The 17,886-nt window shown below is 35.6% G+C and overlaps 2 protein-coding genes across 3 annotated transcripts in view; one reads left to right on the top strand and one right to left on the bottom strand.

Annotated features, from left to right (window-relative positions):
* Positions 1-3,735: 3,735 nt before the first annotated feature.
* si:dkey-202g17.3 (4F2 cell-surface antigen heavy chain) lies at positions 3,736-17,100 on the bottom strand. 2 transcript variants are annotated; one of them, XM_048161126.1, is made up of 9 exons: positions 16,945-17,100; positions 14,229-14,613; positions 12,648-12,812; positions 11,891-11,988; positions 10,502-10,579; positions 10,310-10,365; positions 7,915-8,089; positions 4,645-4,752; positions 3,736-4,505 (listed from the first exon to the last, which is right to left on the bottom strand). In XM_048161126.1, exons 2-9 carry the CDS (start codon positions 14,602-14,604, stop codon positions 4,131-4,133), a joined length of 1,431 nt encoding a protein of 476 aa, XP_048017083.1. In that variant the 5' UTR covers positions 14,605-14,613; positions 16,945-17,100; the 3' UTR covers positions 3,736-4,130. The 2 variants fall into 2 exon arrangements, with proteins under 2 accessions (XP_048017083.1, XP_048017084.1); XM_048161127.1 differs by lacking the exon at positions 16,945-17,100 and adding an exon at positions 15,087-15,342.
* rtn2a (reticulon 2a) overlaps positions 15,821-17,886 on the top strand; it is a 39,912-nt gene continuing 37,846 nt past the window's right edge. Inside the window, exon 1 of the mRNA XM_048161129.1 lies at positions 15,821-15,890. Within this exon, the coding sequence (XP_048017086.1) occupies positions 15,869-15,890 (22 nt within the window). The 5' untranslated portion in view covers positions 15,821-15,868. The remainder of the gene's footprint in view (positions 15,891-17,886) is intronic.

The raw sequence follows: 17,886 nt of genomic DNA, 5'->3' as shown, positions 1-17,886 counted from the left end.
TGCTTATATAAACACATGATCGCCTTGCACATGCTTCCGCCAAAACTGCACTTTCGTATTCTTCAAAAAGCTTACGCTGTATGCAGGGCTTGACATTAACTTTTTTGCTCACCAGCCACTGTGGCTAGTGGTTTTCCAAAGTTACTAGCCACTCAGCATTTTCACTGGCCACAATTTTGATGTTGGTAAATTACATTTTATATGAGTAAAGTTGTTGTTGTTTTTTGTTATGCTTAAATTACATTATTTCGAGTCATTTTACTTGATTTAGAAGATTTAAAACTAAGAATTTTTTTTTTTTTTTTTTGAAAAGAAATTAAAGAAATGAATACTTTTATTCAGCAAGGATGCATTAAATCAATCAAAAGTGGCAGTAAAGACATTTATAATGTTACAAAAGATTAGATTTCAGATAAACACTGTTCTTTTGAACTTTCTATTCATCAAATAATCCTGAAAAAAAATATTGTACACAAATATTTTGTACAATTGTACACATTAAATGTTTCTTGAGCAGCAGATCAGCATATTAGAATTATTTCTGAAGGATCATGTGACACTGAAGACTGGAGTAATGATGCTGAAAATTCAGCTTTGCATCACAGGAATAAATTACTTTGTGAAATATATTCAAATAGAAAACAGTTATTTTAAATTGTAATAATATTTCACAATATTACTGTTTTTTACTGTATTTTTAATTAAATAAATGTAGCCTTGGTGAGCAGACGAAACTTCTTTTAAAAACATAAAAAATCTTAGTGGTTCCAAACTTTTGGACTGTACTGTACATATATATATATATATATATATATTTTATTTTTATTTTTTTTTTGCTGTCACGATTTTTGTCACCTCATCTCTCAAGGTATTGAACAAGAGTCTAATTGCACGTCACTGCAAAAATGAAGGTAACAGTTCATCTCAGTTCTGAGTATATCTGAAGTTTAATCTCTTTAAACAGTATTGGAATGTTTTGGAGTAAATTGTGCATAACAAAATTCCATTGTCTGCCATAACTGCCATAACCAGTTTTTAGGTTTTGCATAACAATTCTTTAACATGTAGTATTTATAACATGTTAAAAAAATATTTCAGATTTTTTCACACAATTTGTGTAAGTATAGTACAAAAATGTGACACACTAATAAGGCCGACTGTAATGCAAAATATATTGTAATAATAATGAAAGGAAATTGTTGAAGTATTTTAGAAGAATGTTTTACATAGGAATATTTTTCCAAGCATTTGGCCTCTCTTAAAACATGATGCCCTCTTTAATATTCACTCAAAACTTGCATGTATCTTCTCAGAGAAATTCAGAGGACAAAAATGATCATCTGGGTCACAGGAGGATAACATGCAGGCCAAATATGTTTCAGTATATCTGAAATATTGTAAACAAATGGCCATTTGAAGGAACAAAAACATTTAGATTAAAATAATCCAAAAGAGGATGTGCGTTGGTTTAAGGATGGGTCAGTAAAATCTGAGAATCTGTGAATGATGGACTGAGCCTCTAGTCTTTCCATCATGCATGTTTGTGGAAACAGTTTCATTTCAAAGTAATATTGATTTACAGGGTAAATCTGGAATAATGTTTGGTCTAGAACGGCAGAGTGCAGGAATAATTGCAAACGGATCTCACTGAGCACTTAATGCACAACATGCACTAGACGTGTCAGAACTTGTGTCTGCAGTGACTGCAGTTTTGAAATTGGCCCATATAGATATTGTTGAAAAGTCTTTATTTTGTTTTGTTTTTGGCACACAAAAAGTATTCTTGTCGCTTTATAATATTAATATTGAACCACTGAACTCACATGAACTGTTTCAAATGTGTTTTTAGTACCTTTATGGACCTTGAGAGTTTGAATGGCTTTGCTCTCAATGGAGGCCTCACTGAGCCATCGGATGTCAACAACAATAGAACAATGCTGGCCTGCATAGCCAGCAATGACATTTCCTCTCTCAAGATCCATTAATGCACTAAAAACATATTTAAATCAGTTCATGTGAGTACAGTGGTTCAGTATTAATATTATAAAGCGCAGAGAATATTTTTGGTGTGCCAAAAAAACCAAAATAACGACTTATTTAGTGATGGCCAATTTCAAAACTGCTTCAGGAAGCTTCGGAGCATTATGAATCAGCGTATCGAATCATGATTCGGATCGTGTGAAACTGAGAAAGTCAAAAAGCGTTAGGTTTGTCTGTTTGTTAAATCCTTCTGTAATCATCTGCAGATGACATATGCTGAAGTTTGTTCTCACAGAGGAATCGCTTCCCACCACAACATTTGATTTATGAACATTTGATATGATTATTTCCGAGCACGAACAACCTGACTGTCAAGTGTACAGTTACAGTTAAACCCCAAATAAAAGGCTTGCCCTCTGTCCTGGCTTCATTATAAATTTAAAAAAGCTTTTAAATGAAATCAGAATGTTCTGTTCCATTCTGAAAGCTCAGATTATTGCATTACGGCATATGTGTAGAGGGTCCATTTGATCCATGACAAGTTATTGAACCATAAGGTTTTGTTTTGCTCTCATAGTCAACAGACTGTCAATTTTCTTTTGAGTCTGTGACATCTGGGTCTAAGTCATGACGTAAGGAATCCCGTTTCTGGGTCCAAGCCTCAACTCGTTTCACTTGCAAATGCCATCGACGGCCGTCAGACTTAACAACCGAATTGAGCCCATCCTTAAAAATATCCCAGTGAATTTAAGTGAATTGTATCTCTTCTCCTATGTAAACAGTTACCACCATGATTGTTAGATAATGCACAGTTAGACATGCACTGCAGTGCATTTTCAGATGCCAAGAAATATGCATGACGACAATTGTATATGTTGTGATGAACTTTATTTTTTTGTTGTGCAAATAAACCAATATTAAACTCGTATTACCAATGTGACCTTAAAAAAACAGACATAGCTTTTTGGCTGTTTGCACATAAAAAATATGTGAGGCCATAAAAACATGTCTAGAGTTTCAAAATGTCCAGGGACGGGCCTTTTCATAGAATAAAAATGTTGATGTCAAGCCATAACAGCAACGGGGAGCCAGAACCAGATATGTGTCATCTCTGTCCGTAACATGGAGCCTGCAGCTTGATGAGAACCTTTTTGAAATTGAAAACAAATTCACAATAAATATTGAAGCGGTTTATGGCTATTTCACTCTTTGTTTAGTTTTACAAATGTATTAATATGGTAATCAGCTATTTTTACATATGAAAGTAAGAATATTAAATGTAAAAAGAGAAAAAATCTAAACATAAAAGGCATTTTAAAAAGTAGCAAAAATGAGGTAAGATGGTAAGACATTTCCCATTTGAATGTCACCTTCATACTGTATAATAAATAAAACAATTTAAATCTGTTTTTAATAAGAATCCATAAATCCATAATAAAAAAAAAAAAAACATCTTAACTTAAATTTGCATTGGTTTCTCTTTATTAGATTATTTCCAAAGATACAGAGTGCACTCCAGTCCCACTGCCAAGTTTATTAATTTTAAACCAATTAATTTAGTTTTAGTTAATACTTACTCTTACACTCTAAAAAATGCTGGGTAAAAAACAACCCGAGTTGAAAATGGACAAACCTAGCGATTGGGTTCTTTTAACCCAGCGAATGGGTTGTTTTGACCCAGCGGTTGGGTTAAATGTTTGCCCAACCTGCTGGGTAGTTTTATTTAACTCAACTATTGTTTAAAAATGACTGTATTGCTTGCTTAAAATGAACCCAAAGTATGTTGGAAATGAACATTTATTAATAAGTTTAATGAATGATAATTAAACATTAAACATTTAGTAAATTGCGTATTAATAAATGTTAACATTTGGACTATTATTGCTGCCTCGAGTAATTATGTGTCTGATTTCCAGTTCATTTTAAGCCAGCCATATAGTAATTTTTACCAGTAGTTGGGTTAAATAAAACTGCCCAGCACGTTGGGCAAACATTTAACCCAAACACTGGGTTAAAACAATCAATTCGCTGAGTTTGTTCATTTTCAACCCAACTTGGGTTGTTTTTAACCCAGAGAGACAACACAACTAACCAATACTTAACATCTTTAGATCTTAGTTGCATTAATAAGCTAACTCAAGCATTTTATCTTAGGACGAGTTGTCAGATTCAAACAGTTTTATGACAATGGCCTCATGGGGCTGCATTTTTATTGACCGTAGAGACACAGGGCCGAATCGGTCAAGACCTGTGCTGGTTAAAAACACCCCAGCTTCAGGCAGGCTGGGAGCCCAGTCTGGGTCCAGAGTGTGAGGTTCAGAACCCAAATTAAACAAGACCAGGAAGTGAACGCAGCCCCATGAGCGCAGGAAAGCTAAAGGAGGTGTGGCTGTAGAGTTGAGGCCAGAGGACGACATGCTGCTATTGAAGGGAAGGAAGGTGAATCGGCCAAAGTGGAGAGCCTCTTCACGAGCACGCGACTGAATCAGAGTATGGAAGAGGGCTAGCGGTTGATTCAGCTGTTCCTGTATTTTTGAACAGATTACAAGAAATGTTACATCACAAAAAAAAAAAGTAGTTGAACCATAAACATTCGTACTGTATTCGAAAAAATTTCAAACTGACCACAGCAATGGTTTATTGAGGATGGTTATGTCACCTCACCTGGATTGGATTGACCTCATCTCCATATTTGATGACGGGTGTCCCAGGTAAAGTCATGATCAGGACTAGAATTGCTCTCTGTAGCTCCAACGGGACTCCTCCACCCACCTGTGATTGGTTCAAACACAAGTGACATTGCATTCTCAGAAACTTCCATTCAACTCAGACTGAATAAGTATTTCACTGCTGGCAAAATGGGCTTTCAATAAAACTTGGCTGCCTATGCAGTAGAAAGGCAATTTAAAAAAAAAAAAAAGAGAGAAAGAAAATCGGTTCTACCTGACTAGAGAAAACAGAATATATAGTGTTATAGTGTTCCATTTTCACCATAATATTGTTTTTAAAGAGTAGATGAATTATGATACAATTTTCAGTGATAATCAATATAATTTATAATAACAACCCTCAGTTGATCTGACTGTATACAAAACCATTTGTGGTTAAAAAGTATACACATTTTTATGTTATTTTATTTTTAAAAAAATGACCAATAGTTTCGCTAGATAAGACCCTTATTCCTCATCTGGGATCCTGTAGAGCCCTTTGAAGCTGCACTGAAACTGCAATTTGGACCTTCCATCCAGTGAACCACACTGAAGCCCATTGTATGAAGAATAATCCTGGAATGTTTTCCGCAAAAACCTTAATTTCTTTTCGACTGAAGAAAGAAAGACGAACATCTTGGATGACATGGGGGTGAGTAAATTATCAGGAAATTTTCATTCAGAAGTGAACTAATTCTTTAATGAATTATTGGTCAAGAGCTTGAAGTCATCAAACCTTGACAATTTTTAACCCTTTTGACCAATGAATTTCCCAGGTTTTCCATCACTGTGAAACATCACTGGGATTAGTGTTTTTTTTAAACTTTGTTAATGACCATATAGAAATATAACATTTCTCTCGATTAAATTAGATCATAGTTCACTAAACCATTGATCAAACTCAAGTGTCTGTCAGCAACTAGTCTTTGTGTGGGTTCTACATATTGTTCTTTTTCTGTAGTTAATTAATGCTGACGTCATGTTGGTCATATTTACTGTAAATGAAAGTGTTCAGGTTTGATGCGTCACAAAAAAATGACACCCTGATATGTTTTTGGCAGATACATTTTCCTGCCAGCTCAAAAAAGTAAGTGTGAAATAAATTGAGTCCTATATGCCACCCACCTCACAGTTTCATTTCCACATAAAGTGTCTATTATTTTTTCCAACATTCTCTTGTAGTCAAGTGATTTGCAAATTACTGCAATACAAACAGCTAAAACTAGCCAAGCTGGTATTAAACTGGTTCAGGCCCAAAACTCCTCTAACACCAGCAAACCTGAGGCGTGTTTCCTGAACAACAACTTAACTCTCTGCTTAACCACAATGCAATGTTGTGATGATCTAGCTAGTCCTGACTGTTTACTGTAAAATGGTAACACCTCAGTTGATTAAATTATAGTTCATTTACACAAAACTACAAAAATGGTTAAGTTTTAAAAATCATGTTAACAGGCAGTATTTGCAGGATCTACAGTATTCAAGTCCACTTAATAGTAGTTCCAACCACACAAGTTTGCAAAGCTGTTGTTTGTTGGAACTATGGTTTCGGGAAACGCCAAATTGTTGAACTGTGTTAGTTGGGGCGTCCAATCCTGCTCCTGGAGGGCCACTGTCCAGCAGAGTTCAGCTCCAACCCCAATTAAACACCTGAACCAGCTAATCAAGGTCTTACTAGGCACACTAGAAACTGCAGGCAGGTGTTTTGAGGCAAGTTGGAGCTAAACTCTGCAGGACAGTGGCCCTCCAGGACCCAGTTTGGACACCCCTGATGTTAGTAATGACAGAACTGGCAACCACAGATGGCTAACGACACCTTTGGGAAACACACTGCAGGTTATGAGACACTTAGGACCAGCAAATCAGCTTACGTTTTGGGAATCATTAAAGTTGGCATGAAACGGAAGTTGGGATAGTCTTTTCTTCCAAATCCACCTTTGACCTAACAAGCCTACTGCGTTTTAGATTACGGGAGGCACTTGGGAGATTAGAATAATGTCATCTCATTGTACTCAGTTTTTGAAAATGCTTATTATTGCATTCATGATTGTTTACAATTTAACTGAAGTTACTCTCATAATTTGCGCAAAACATCATGGGGTGTTGGACAGAGGTGGATTGTGATATATATTCGAGTGGAACGGCTTCTTGAACAAGAAAAAATGTAGGGCGGGACTTGATTTTGTCTATAGGGAATTGATTGGATGGTTGTGGTTTGCTATTGGTCGATCTCATGTGAGTGACAGGTTGTCCCGCCCTCATGCCAGTAAACATGTCTGCAAGAGGGAGGGAAAGTTATTTTGATTAAAGATTATGAGGGTTCATGAATTTAAAAAAATATGAAGAGTTTGGTTCCAAAACGCGATAAACGGCATTTTCAAAAAAATTCAGTTTCCGCCAAAATCAGTATTGTATCTGGTCGGTATTGAAAAGTCATTTATTAATTCTGCACAAAATGCGATATCCGTCGTGTTATTATGTCATGTTTTCTCCCTTTCTTTCCAAAACGTGACAAACGGCAGTTTCCTTTTTCTGCAGAACATGATATATCTGCTCAACCAATCACAGCGCACCATTCCACCCACTGTAAACATTGAAGGCTTTTTTAAAAAGCCGTTTTAATGTACTCGGCAAATGTGTTTATTTAACCGTGTGGTGGCGCTAGATACTCTTTAATCAGTAATTACAAATAATTTATAACGTTGAATTCATTTTGGGAGCGACGGCTGAATGTATTTTTAGTAAAATGCCTGTATATAAGATAAATATTGGTAAAGTTTAGACTCTGTCATATATGTGAATCAACTTTGTTGTGTATTTTCAATTTGAAAAATAACTTTTATATTGATGGATTAATTGCATTTTGAAAAAAAAATTGTCATGGATTTATTGCATTTTGGGGAAAAAAATACATTTTTATAATAAACTTTTTAAAATCAAAATGTAGATTTGAATTTTTAATGTTTTTGAAACCAAAAGATGCTATGTGAAAGTTTGAAACAGAAAATAGTGGTTTTCATCTTGCCATTTTCTTGGTAAAGAAAACAACTTTTTTCTCAAATTAATCAAAATGGAGTAATTGTGTTTTGGAACCAAACTCTTCATATATATATGCACGAATTCTGCAATTTTCCATAACATAAAAACATAAGAATGGTCCATTTTGATTTCATGGTGACTTTAAAAGAATAAACTGTTAAAGTCATTGCAGAGCATATCCACTCACGGTCCAGCTCGGCCAGAGTCCCTGTGGCGTCTGCAGACTGGCCTCCATGGCCTCAGTCACCTCAGCAGGAGACAACGGATGGTGTGATGGGGGAATCAGTGACTTTGTAACCAGCTCCACCAGTGAACCATTAACCGTAATGTTGGACACCTTTGTTTGCCTCACCATCAATATTCTACAAGAATGAGATAACAAGACCTGATTTATGTCACCGTGACTTGCGTAAAACAAGTTTATGTAGCAAATTAATTAACCTGTTAACTGTCACTGTCCCAGTACCGGGACATTTGGCACACTTTTTTAATTGCCTTTTCCCCCCATATCACATATTTTACATAAATTAGGTATAATTCTAAAGCTTAAAGGATTTTGAATTATACCGCCTTCCGTATTCAACTTACAAAAAAAGCTTTACTGATGCGACGCCAGTTCCGTTTTTTTCGTAAGTTGAATACGGAAGGCAGTCTGGCGGAAGCTAGATATTTTCCTTTGTAACTTGTTAAATAAGGATATTTTTCTTACACAAATGCATCACTTCACTTCAGAAGGCCTTTATTAACCCCACGGAGCCGTGTGGAGTATGTTTATGATGGATGTATGTGGATGGAAGCACTTTCTTCAGCTACATGCTCATTGGTACTGCTCACTGCCATTATAAAGCTTGGATGCATCAAGATATTTATTATTGAAAGTGAACTAATCCTTTAAACATTCATCCTGTGAAAATCCTTTGAAAGTGGACATTGCTTTAGCATGGAAATGCTCCTCCCCCTTGTGGGTAGTGTCATGTTTCAAATTTGACAAAATTTACTGCACTATTTTATAATAAATTATTTTTCTAATCTTAACAAAACACATATCGTTGGAAAGGTCTGAGACTCAAGGCTCCATTTTTGGCTGAATGTAGGTGTCACCCATTGGCTTATTTTTGGTATATAGCTACCACGGTTTTGGTGATATCAACACAACTTGGTTAGATATATGGCTTTGATTTTATAGTAATTTTAGAGTACAAATTAATTTGTAAAATATATATATTTTGTATAAAATAAAAGGTGTTTAGTACAATACAAAGTTTCACTTTCCAAAGCATTCATGAATTACAATAATTTAAGTTAATTTAAAGGTGCCCTAGATTCAAAAATTGAATTTACCTTACATAACAGTCGGGGTGTACACCCCCAATATTTGCATATGCCAGCTCATGTTCAAGGCATTAGACAAGGGCAGCCAGTATTAACGTCTGGATCTGTGCACAGCTGAATCATCAGACTAGGTAAGCAAGCAAGGACAACAGTGAAAAATGGCAGATGGAGCAATAATAACTGACATGATCCATGATTACATGATATTTTTAGTGATATTTGTAAATTGTCTTTCTAAATGTTTCGTTAGCATGTTGCTAATGTACTGTTAAATGTGGTTAAATTTACCATTGTTTATTACTGTATTCACGGAGACAAGACTGTCGTTATTTTCATTTTTTAAACACTTGCAGTCTGTATAATTCATAAACACAACTTCATTATTTATAAATCTCTCCAATAGTGTGTAATGTTAGCTTTAGCCACGGAGCACTATCAAACTCATTCAGAATCAAATGTAAACATCCAAATAAATACTATACTTACGCAATTAGACATGCTGCATGACGAACACTTTGTAAAGATCCATTTTGATAGTTATATTAGCTGTGTGAACTTTTTTTATGTTGTTTCAGGCAAGTGCGAGCTCTTGGGGCGTGGAGCACGAGATTTAAAGGGGCCGCACCCTGAATCACCGCATTTATAATGATGCCCCAAAATAGGCAGTTAAAAAAATTAATAAAAATAAATAAATAAATCTATGGGGTATTTTGAGCTGAAACTTCACAGACGCATTCAGGGGACACCTTAGACTTACATTACATCTTTTAAAAACATGTTCTTCGGCACCTTTCATTTTTTACGTCTATGTGACAGTTAACAGGTTAATAGACATTTGTTGAGTTTTATGTATTGCAGGCTCACAATGAAAATAAAGATATTAAAATAGAGAAGATATTTGGAAGATTGTCAGTAAACAAACAGATCTCGCCCCCCATTGACTGCCATAGTAGGAAAAATAAATACTATGGTAGTCAATGGGGGGCGAGATGTGTTTAGTTACTGACATTCTTCCAAATATCTTCCTTTGTGTTCAGAAGAAAAAAAGAAATTCATACAGGTTGGGAACTACTTGAGGGTGAGTAAATGATGACAGAATTTTCATTTTTGGGTGAACTATCCCTTTAAAGTCAACATGAAAGGGTGTTCGCAACCCATTTTACTTCTATATTTTACCATGACTTGAGTTTATCCTTCAGAAATTGACTTTGTGTGATTGGCAGTATAACTTTAGCTGAAAAACTTGATACCTTTCATCATCTTGTGAACTGAACTCTTGCATCAGCACGTTCCACTCCATTAGAGTCTGTGAATCATAAATGCACATTGATTTTTATGAAGTCACTGTGTATGGGCCCCTAACCACCTGCACCTCATCATCAAAAACCCACACACTTTTTCCACAAAACAAGACACGTCAGTGTGTTTTCAGACAGTTTTACCTCTGTGGAGAAGGCTGCGTCTGTATCACAGATCCCAAACCCAGACACACCATACTCCAGCCAATACCTCAATGAGTACTGGAGAGGGAAATAATATCACATGAGCAATAATAAACAAAATGTAGACAGAAATATTGACATAAAACAATAATCCTTACAAGAATCATCTAGTGACAGTTAGACTTGCCAGAATATCGTCATTTTCACACTGGTATGGTGTGCGAATTCAAACCAGTTATACAGGTATGAGCACTGGTTGAGTGCTAGAAGATGATTTTAGCTCTGCAATTGCTTACACAGTAATGTTTATATAATAAAAAATGAAAATAAAGGATATTAAATTATTAAAGGTGCCCTCGAATGAAAAACTGAATTTATCTTGGCATAGTTGAATAACAAGAGTTCAGTACATGGAAAAGACATACATTGAGTTTCAAACCCCATTGCTTCCTCTTTCTTATGTAAATCTCATTTGTTTAAAAGACTTCCGGAAAACACGCGGATCTCAACATAACACCGACTGTTACGTAACAGTCGGGATCATTAATATGTATGACCCCAATATTTGCATATATGCCAGCCCATGTTCGAGCATTAGACAAGGAAAGGCAGTATTAACGTCTGGATCTGTACACAGACAAGGTAAGCAAGCAAGAACAACAGCGAAAAATGGCAGATGGAGCAATAATAACTGACATGATCCATGATAACATGATATTTTTAGTGATATTTGTAAATTGTCTATCTAAATGTTTCGTTAGCATGTTGCTAATGTACTGTTAAATGTGGTTAAAGTTACCATCGTTTCTTACTGTATTCACGGAGACAAGAGAGCCGTCGCTATTTTCATTTTTAAACACTTGCAGTCTGTATAATTCATAAACACAACTTCATTCTTTATAAATCTCTCCAACAGTGTAGCATTAGCCGTTAGCCAAGGACTATAGCCTCAAACTCATAGAGAATCAAATGTAAACATCAAAAAAAATACTTTACTCACATGATTCGATGTATGCACACAGCATGCATGACGAACATCTTGTAAAGATCCATTTGAGGGTTATATTAGCTGTGTGAACTTTGTTTATGCGATGTATATCTAGTCTAGAGCTCGTGAGGCAGGGAGCACGCCATTTAAAGGGGCGGCGCGCTGAAAAAATCAGTGTATAGTTAATGATGCCCCAAAATAGGCAGTTAAAAAAATTAATTTAAAAAAATCTATGGGGTATTTTGAGCTGAAACTTCACAGACACATTCAGGAGACACCTTAGACTTATATTACATTTTGTGAAAAAGCATTCTTGGGCACCTTTAATCTACACGCAGTCCAACCAAAAATGAAGGACAGTGGTGTCACATTCTTCCAGTTTTTCCAATAACATTTAATACCTGAATGTACTCTGATGCACCGGACCAAACTTGAGTGTCATTACCCGACTCCTGCTCAAACAGGTCCAGCTCACAAAGGTCCAGCATCACTCTCACACCTGAACCATATGGAAAATCTTTGGATCAGTTAATGTTGCCTAAAATTGTACACAAAAATTCTACCTCAGTTTTTCTTCACACTTCCACTGTTTCACAAGCACATCTGTGTTTGCAGTATTTGGACACAGCTAAAAATGTATAACTGACTGTGCATTAGATAACAAAATGGTATACTAATCACACATTTCAAGAACAAAACATTTCACAAAAGATATTTCTTAGGTTTTAAATGACAAAACAAAAGAAATACTGTTCAACAATAAGACAGAAAGCATGTGGACACTTTGTGCTTGTCAAATGTGGAACATGTCCATTATTGTTAATGTGATGAACTACACATGAAGACAAGTGTGAACTAGAGGAGAACTAAAAATAATTAAATGTAACTGGTTAAAATCAACTGAAAAAAGTTTGCATAATTTGTTTGAACAAGCTACTTTGATATATTTGTTATTTTAATGCAACGATTTTCAATACTTGGAGGCCAGTGTAATATGGCTAAACAGCGCCATCTATTGAATGCCAAGGTTAGTGCAGTCCTGATCCAACTGCATGCAGATAGAATATTTAATGCATTTTTTTATATATATATAATAGGGTGAATGCCAATAAAACTACCAAAATAAAATAGATTTTTTAATAATGAAAATGCACCTGCCTGCTTTCCGGCTTTCTGTGATAAGCCGTGTGAATTGTGGAAGTGTGCCCAGACTTTGGTCAATCTCTGTTAGGTTGGGTGGGGAGCTGTCATGCCGGAAGAACCCCTCCAGGATCACTGCCCCAACCCCCAGTGATTTCAGATAGGGCAGTTGCTCGGACACCCCTGAATGTGAGACATACACCATCATGATTACCTTCACTACTGGAATTTTTTTGCTGTTTACATGTATTTGGCTAATATACAGTCCATTCTGTGCTGCTCACACTCAGTCACTGCACTGACACTTCACATGTACATACCGCACTGCTTTTATTGTCTATGTATTATCAATAGTGGAGGTGTTAGTGGGTCACTCTCAGGAAAATTTTAAAATAAAACTTAAAAAAAAAAAGTTAAATTATTTTAAAATGTTAAAAAGTTATAAAAATTATTTTTTAAATGTTCATTGGAATATCAGTAGTACTAAATGCTATAATATTTTATATATAAATTTATATATAATATATTTTAGAATTCTACAAACCTACTAAATACATTATTTAATGGGTTATATACTGAAGAATTCATTTATCTAATCAAAATTATATTTTTTAAAACAATTAAATTAAAATATCATGCCTTGTTCAACTCTGTTATTTATTTTTGTTGTTGTTGTTGTTTTTGGACACATAGCACAGGTGAATATGGAGCCCCTAAAGCAGGGTTGCCAGGTTTTCACAACAAAACCCGTCCAATGGACCCTTCGCTAAGCCCCGCCCTCCTTAGTTACTGTTGCTACGCCTGTCAAGCTTTCGCGTCTGGCAAGTCATTTACAGTATGTATGCACCGGTGTCAGACATTTTCAAGGAGATAATTAGTCATTTTTCATCAAGACAAAAGGGACTGCAGTATGCATTCGAGGGATATATCCACGACATAATATGCAACCGATTAGAAAATAATTTGATCAAAATTGAATCTAAAGCTCCCAGCATGAGCAGCAGCCGCCTCATATGCTGACCATTCAAATGGGAATCACAATTTATTGAGAAAAAGCTTTGTTCATCCACAGCAGGTTAAGTGAATTTTGTGAAAATAACCTAAAAATTATAAATCAAACAGCTTATCCATGAGTCTTGTGGAGTAAACACAAGACGTTAGCCTGACCACTTTGCAATGATAACATTCTCCCGCTTATATTTTTAGCATGCCAGGCTAACGTAACTCCGTCTTGCCTTTAATCATTTTATTTCACGTTCAAATACATGCATTATGAACAAAGAAAACAATGGGAAAATATTCTTTCAACAAATTTTTCAAGTTAAAGGATGATTAATGATAACCAATTATGATGCCACATTTTCCTGTAAATGACCCTTGTTGTCTGATTTACTGTCTAGACATTGTCACAATCACAACCAGGACTTGCTAAATGTCCTGTGATGTGGTTTCTGGAGATACTTCATAAATGCAACACTGACTTAGACTTTGACATGTGGGTATAATTTTAAGCTTCAGAATGGATGGTGGATAAAAAGCTCAAATGTAGATGCAATCTTCTGTTTTTGTTACTGCTGTAAATTGTTTATATGGACTTACTGCTGATATGGCTGACCTCGTCACTGTCTGCATCCATAAAGAGTGCTGGCTGCAGGCAGTAAAACACATCCCTCTGCCACCAGTGCAGTGAAGGAGATGCTATCCGTGGGCTCTGGACGATTATTGCGATTGCAGTGCCAAGCATTATCAGCCAACCAATCCAGAAGCAAAGAACAAGACGAGAACGAAACTTCCTCCATTCTGGTCCTCCTGCACACTTCAGCAGTTCCTCTTTGCTCAGGGGCTTCCAGGTGTACTGCTGGTGCTGATCTTCTGGGATAAGGAGAGGGACAGTCTCTGACCCGTCCAGTTCTGTGAATGGACCTCTAGCAGATGCGCTGCCATAGCCTGGATCAACTTCGACCTTCAGTGTCATCTGGTCTCACTGGATGGAGCCATTGAGATGAAAAACAATATGAAGAAAACTATGCTAAATATCATCAAAAACAACCACAGCACCATATTTTATCTAATTTCATCAAATTTAATATATTTCAGATTTTGTAGCTGATGAGAATCCCTGAAACTATCACATATTTCACATGTTTCTCCAACAGTGGTAAATAAAGAGGTCATTTAGTTACGGTATGATAGAGGAGACCAGGATACTTTTCATTCTTTGTTGAATATCTCTGGTGGAATCAATGTTAAGTGCAACTAAGTAAAAACGTACAGGGTAAAACATCCATAAAATATTCCTTAAAGGTAGATTATGTAACTTTCTTTGTTCAAAATTACCATAATTTAAATCAATACATAATCAATAGTCCTTCCAAAATGTGTTTTTGTTTTACCCTGAAGATAAGCATATTATTTTAGACCTGTCGGGATGGTTTTGGCGGGAAATTGTGTACATACGTCAGTAGCCCGTGCATGTCTCGTCATATCCGTAAACGGAGAAAAGATGCTCCGGCTACTTTGACGCGTTTATGGTGTGGGAGGGGCATAGATTAGTTGCCACAACGAGCGAGAAAGGTTGACATGGAGCCGCTAAATCTCCAACCTCCGGGGAATAACCCGTTAAAAAAAACAAAAACACATTACAAACAGAGGAGAGTCTGCTGCAAAAAGAGAACATGACAAAACTCGTAATAAATCAGAACAAAGTCCCTTTAAGACAAGTCATTTCACTCGGCGGCCATCTTTGAAACGCCTCTCGGGCATCCTGGGCATCATGCAATCTCTTTGAATGGGGAAACATCAAATTCTCCAAAACTGTTTGCCAACCTTACGATTAAATTTCATATTTGAAATCACCAATGAAATCTAACAACAACCAGCTCATAAATTTAGTTTCTAAACGCTCGAATCATGACAAAAAAAACTATTTTTCAGGCTGGATCAAGCTAATGCGCATGCGCAGACCTAAATGCGCGTCTCTGAGGAGGCGCGAGTCTGACTGTTTCTATAGAAACCGGTGATTCTAACGGCCGCTGAAGTGACGCGATGACTTTACCAGTCGGCGATTGGCTCTTATTTAGAAGGCGGGACTTATTCCGCCATATTGCGCGTTACACTTTCTCCCATTCAAAACAATACGAGTGACACGTCTTGTGTTATTCTATAGTCTTTGATCAGAATCAACATTGGCTTGGCTTTTTGGAGAACTGAGGGATTTGAAATGTAAAAGTGACACAGAGATGCCGTTTTGTTACTCAACAGGTGAGTAAGGTATTTTATTGAACAGAATTGCCATGTAGCTCTCTAACAGAGTTCATTGTAAAGCATTATTAATGGTCATTTCATTATGGTTGTTGTAGCGCTGTGCTGGATTTACTGTGGTAAAGCTGGTACAGTAACGTTTTCAGCCAGTCAGCTTGAGATCCTTTACATCTAAACTGGCTATATATCCCTCATAAGCCTAATAGTGAATGTTTTATGAGCACCATATTCATCCGCACATTCATGCAGAGCCGAAGCACAACCAAAACGTTCATACGCAAAATGCAGTTTTGTTTTTTAACCGCTACTAGAGATGTACTACCTTTAACATTTGTTAAATAATGATTACATTTGTGTTTGATCTGCATGGATGGTTGGTACTGATTTCAAGTGTGAAGAAATAAATGTTTTCATTAGCCTACCTGAAATTAAATAAAATAAACATAAACTGAAGTAACATAAAACTTATTGTATCGAAACAGCTAGTTGCCAAGACATTTTTCATTTTCGTTTAGTTTGTTAACTAAAATAACTAATACTACATAAACTAAAATTAAAAAGTACTATATAGACATATTTACTAAATTTATTGACAAAATGACAGTAACACAAAAAAATATTAACTTTAACTTAAATCAAAATGAAAACAGAAAAAAAAAAAAATCTAATTCTCAAAATTTATCAATGATACTAAAATAAAAAACACTCCTATTGATCTCTACCAACTTGATAGCATTCAAATATTTTCAGTATCTATTTCAAAATTAATTTAATAAATTTTTAAACTGAGAACTATTTCTTTGCTTTGAGAGAAGCTTTGAGATATTTAAAGCTTGCAACAGATTCATGACAAGTTAGCAGAACTATGCATGTTATTTTATGCTACAAGTTTAGTCCTCATGTCAGTAAATTAAACCTTTTTTGCAGTGCTAAAAAAGTATTACGCATATTTCACAAGGTTATTTATTAGCATTTCTTGTTAATGACACTGTACAGTCTGTAAACTATGAACTCACACAGTCACACAGGCGAAATATTTTGCTGTTGTACTTACCTGCTGCGAATGTCCGTCAGAGGACAAGTTCTCTCTGGCTCTGGCGGTTCTTTTTGTTTCAGTTTTCAGTTTATTGTTATGATAAACACAACATTAGCACTGCCCAGGCTGTTGGGATTAAAAACAGGTTAAACTTCATTGAGCTCGACCTTGTTTTTAACTCTCTTTGAACATTAAAGTGTGACAGTGACACCAAAGATAAGGTTTAAGTAATTAGTATAGAGGTGTCATGGTCCATGACACTCCAGTAACACATTCTACAGGAGGGATTTTCAAAGGCCCCTTTGGACACAAAGTACATGATGCCCCCAACATGATTGACAATTCATCCACTTATGACTAATTTACATATTTAACACAACTTTTGAGCTATTCAAGTATGGTTTCATAACAAAATAGACATAAGTGACATAGGGACATAGAGTTCTCTCATGCAAAACGGGTCCTCATTCACATCATTATTTTTTATGTGTTGTAAAACTGGTGGGTGTACTATAGTTAAAAAAAAAAAAAAAATGAGACAAGTAAATTTATAGTTCAAGTACCCTTTATAAAGTTTTACAGATGTTATTTATAACTCAGTACATATTTGGTTATGTAAATCTATGTTCTCTGTAAGTACAGAGCTTTACATTCATAAACAAATACAAGAAACATATTTATAATACAATTATACATTGAAGCATCTTAGATATGTTTGTTTGTAAATATGTTAATTGTGAAGTCAGTTTTAAGTGGTTATTATTAATGATTTATCTGTGCACATTATTATTTTTTAAATCATGTGCTCTTGTAATAGCAAATGATAATGATCTAACAATCCAATTAATTCCCAGTGGACAAAAGCCGCTTTGCTTTAAGCCTGGATATACGTCACAATAGGGAAGAAAATATGGTTGCAACTTCCATTTCATGCTGACTTTTTCAATAGTCAATTGTCTT

Source organism: Megalobrama amblycephala, linkage group LG16, assembly GCF_018812025.1.
Source record: "Megalobrama amblycephala isolate DHTTF-2021 linkage group LG16, ASM1881202v1, whole genome shotgun sequence".
NCBI classification, from domain to species: Eukaryota; Metazoa; Chordata; class Actinopteri; order Cypriniformes; family Xenocyprididae; genus Megalobrama; species Megalobrama amblycephala.
Note: the sequence above shows the minus strand (reverse complement) of the source record. Positions and strands in the feature narration are given on the sequence as shown.

Coding starts and splice junctions, on each gene's coding strand:
- si:dkey-202g17.3 (XM_048161126.1), bottom strand. CDS start 14,604: ATGACACTGAAGGTCGAAGTTGATCCAGGCTATGGCAGCGCATCTGCT. Junction 12,813..14,228: donor CGAGGTCAGCCATATCAGCA/GTAAGTCCATAT, acceptor TCTCACATTCAG/GGGTGTCCGAGCAACTGCCC. Junction 11,989..12,647: donor CACAGAAAGCCGGAAAGCAG/GCAGGTGCATTT, acceptor CATATGGTTCAG/GTGTGAGAGTGATGCTGGAC.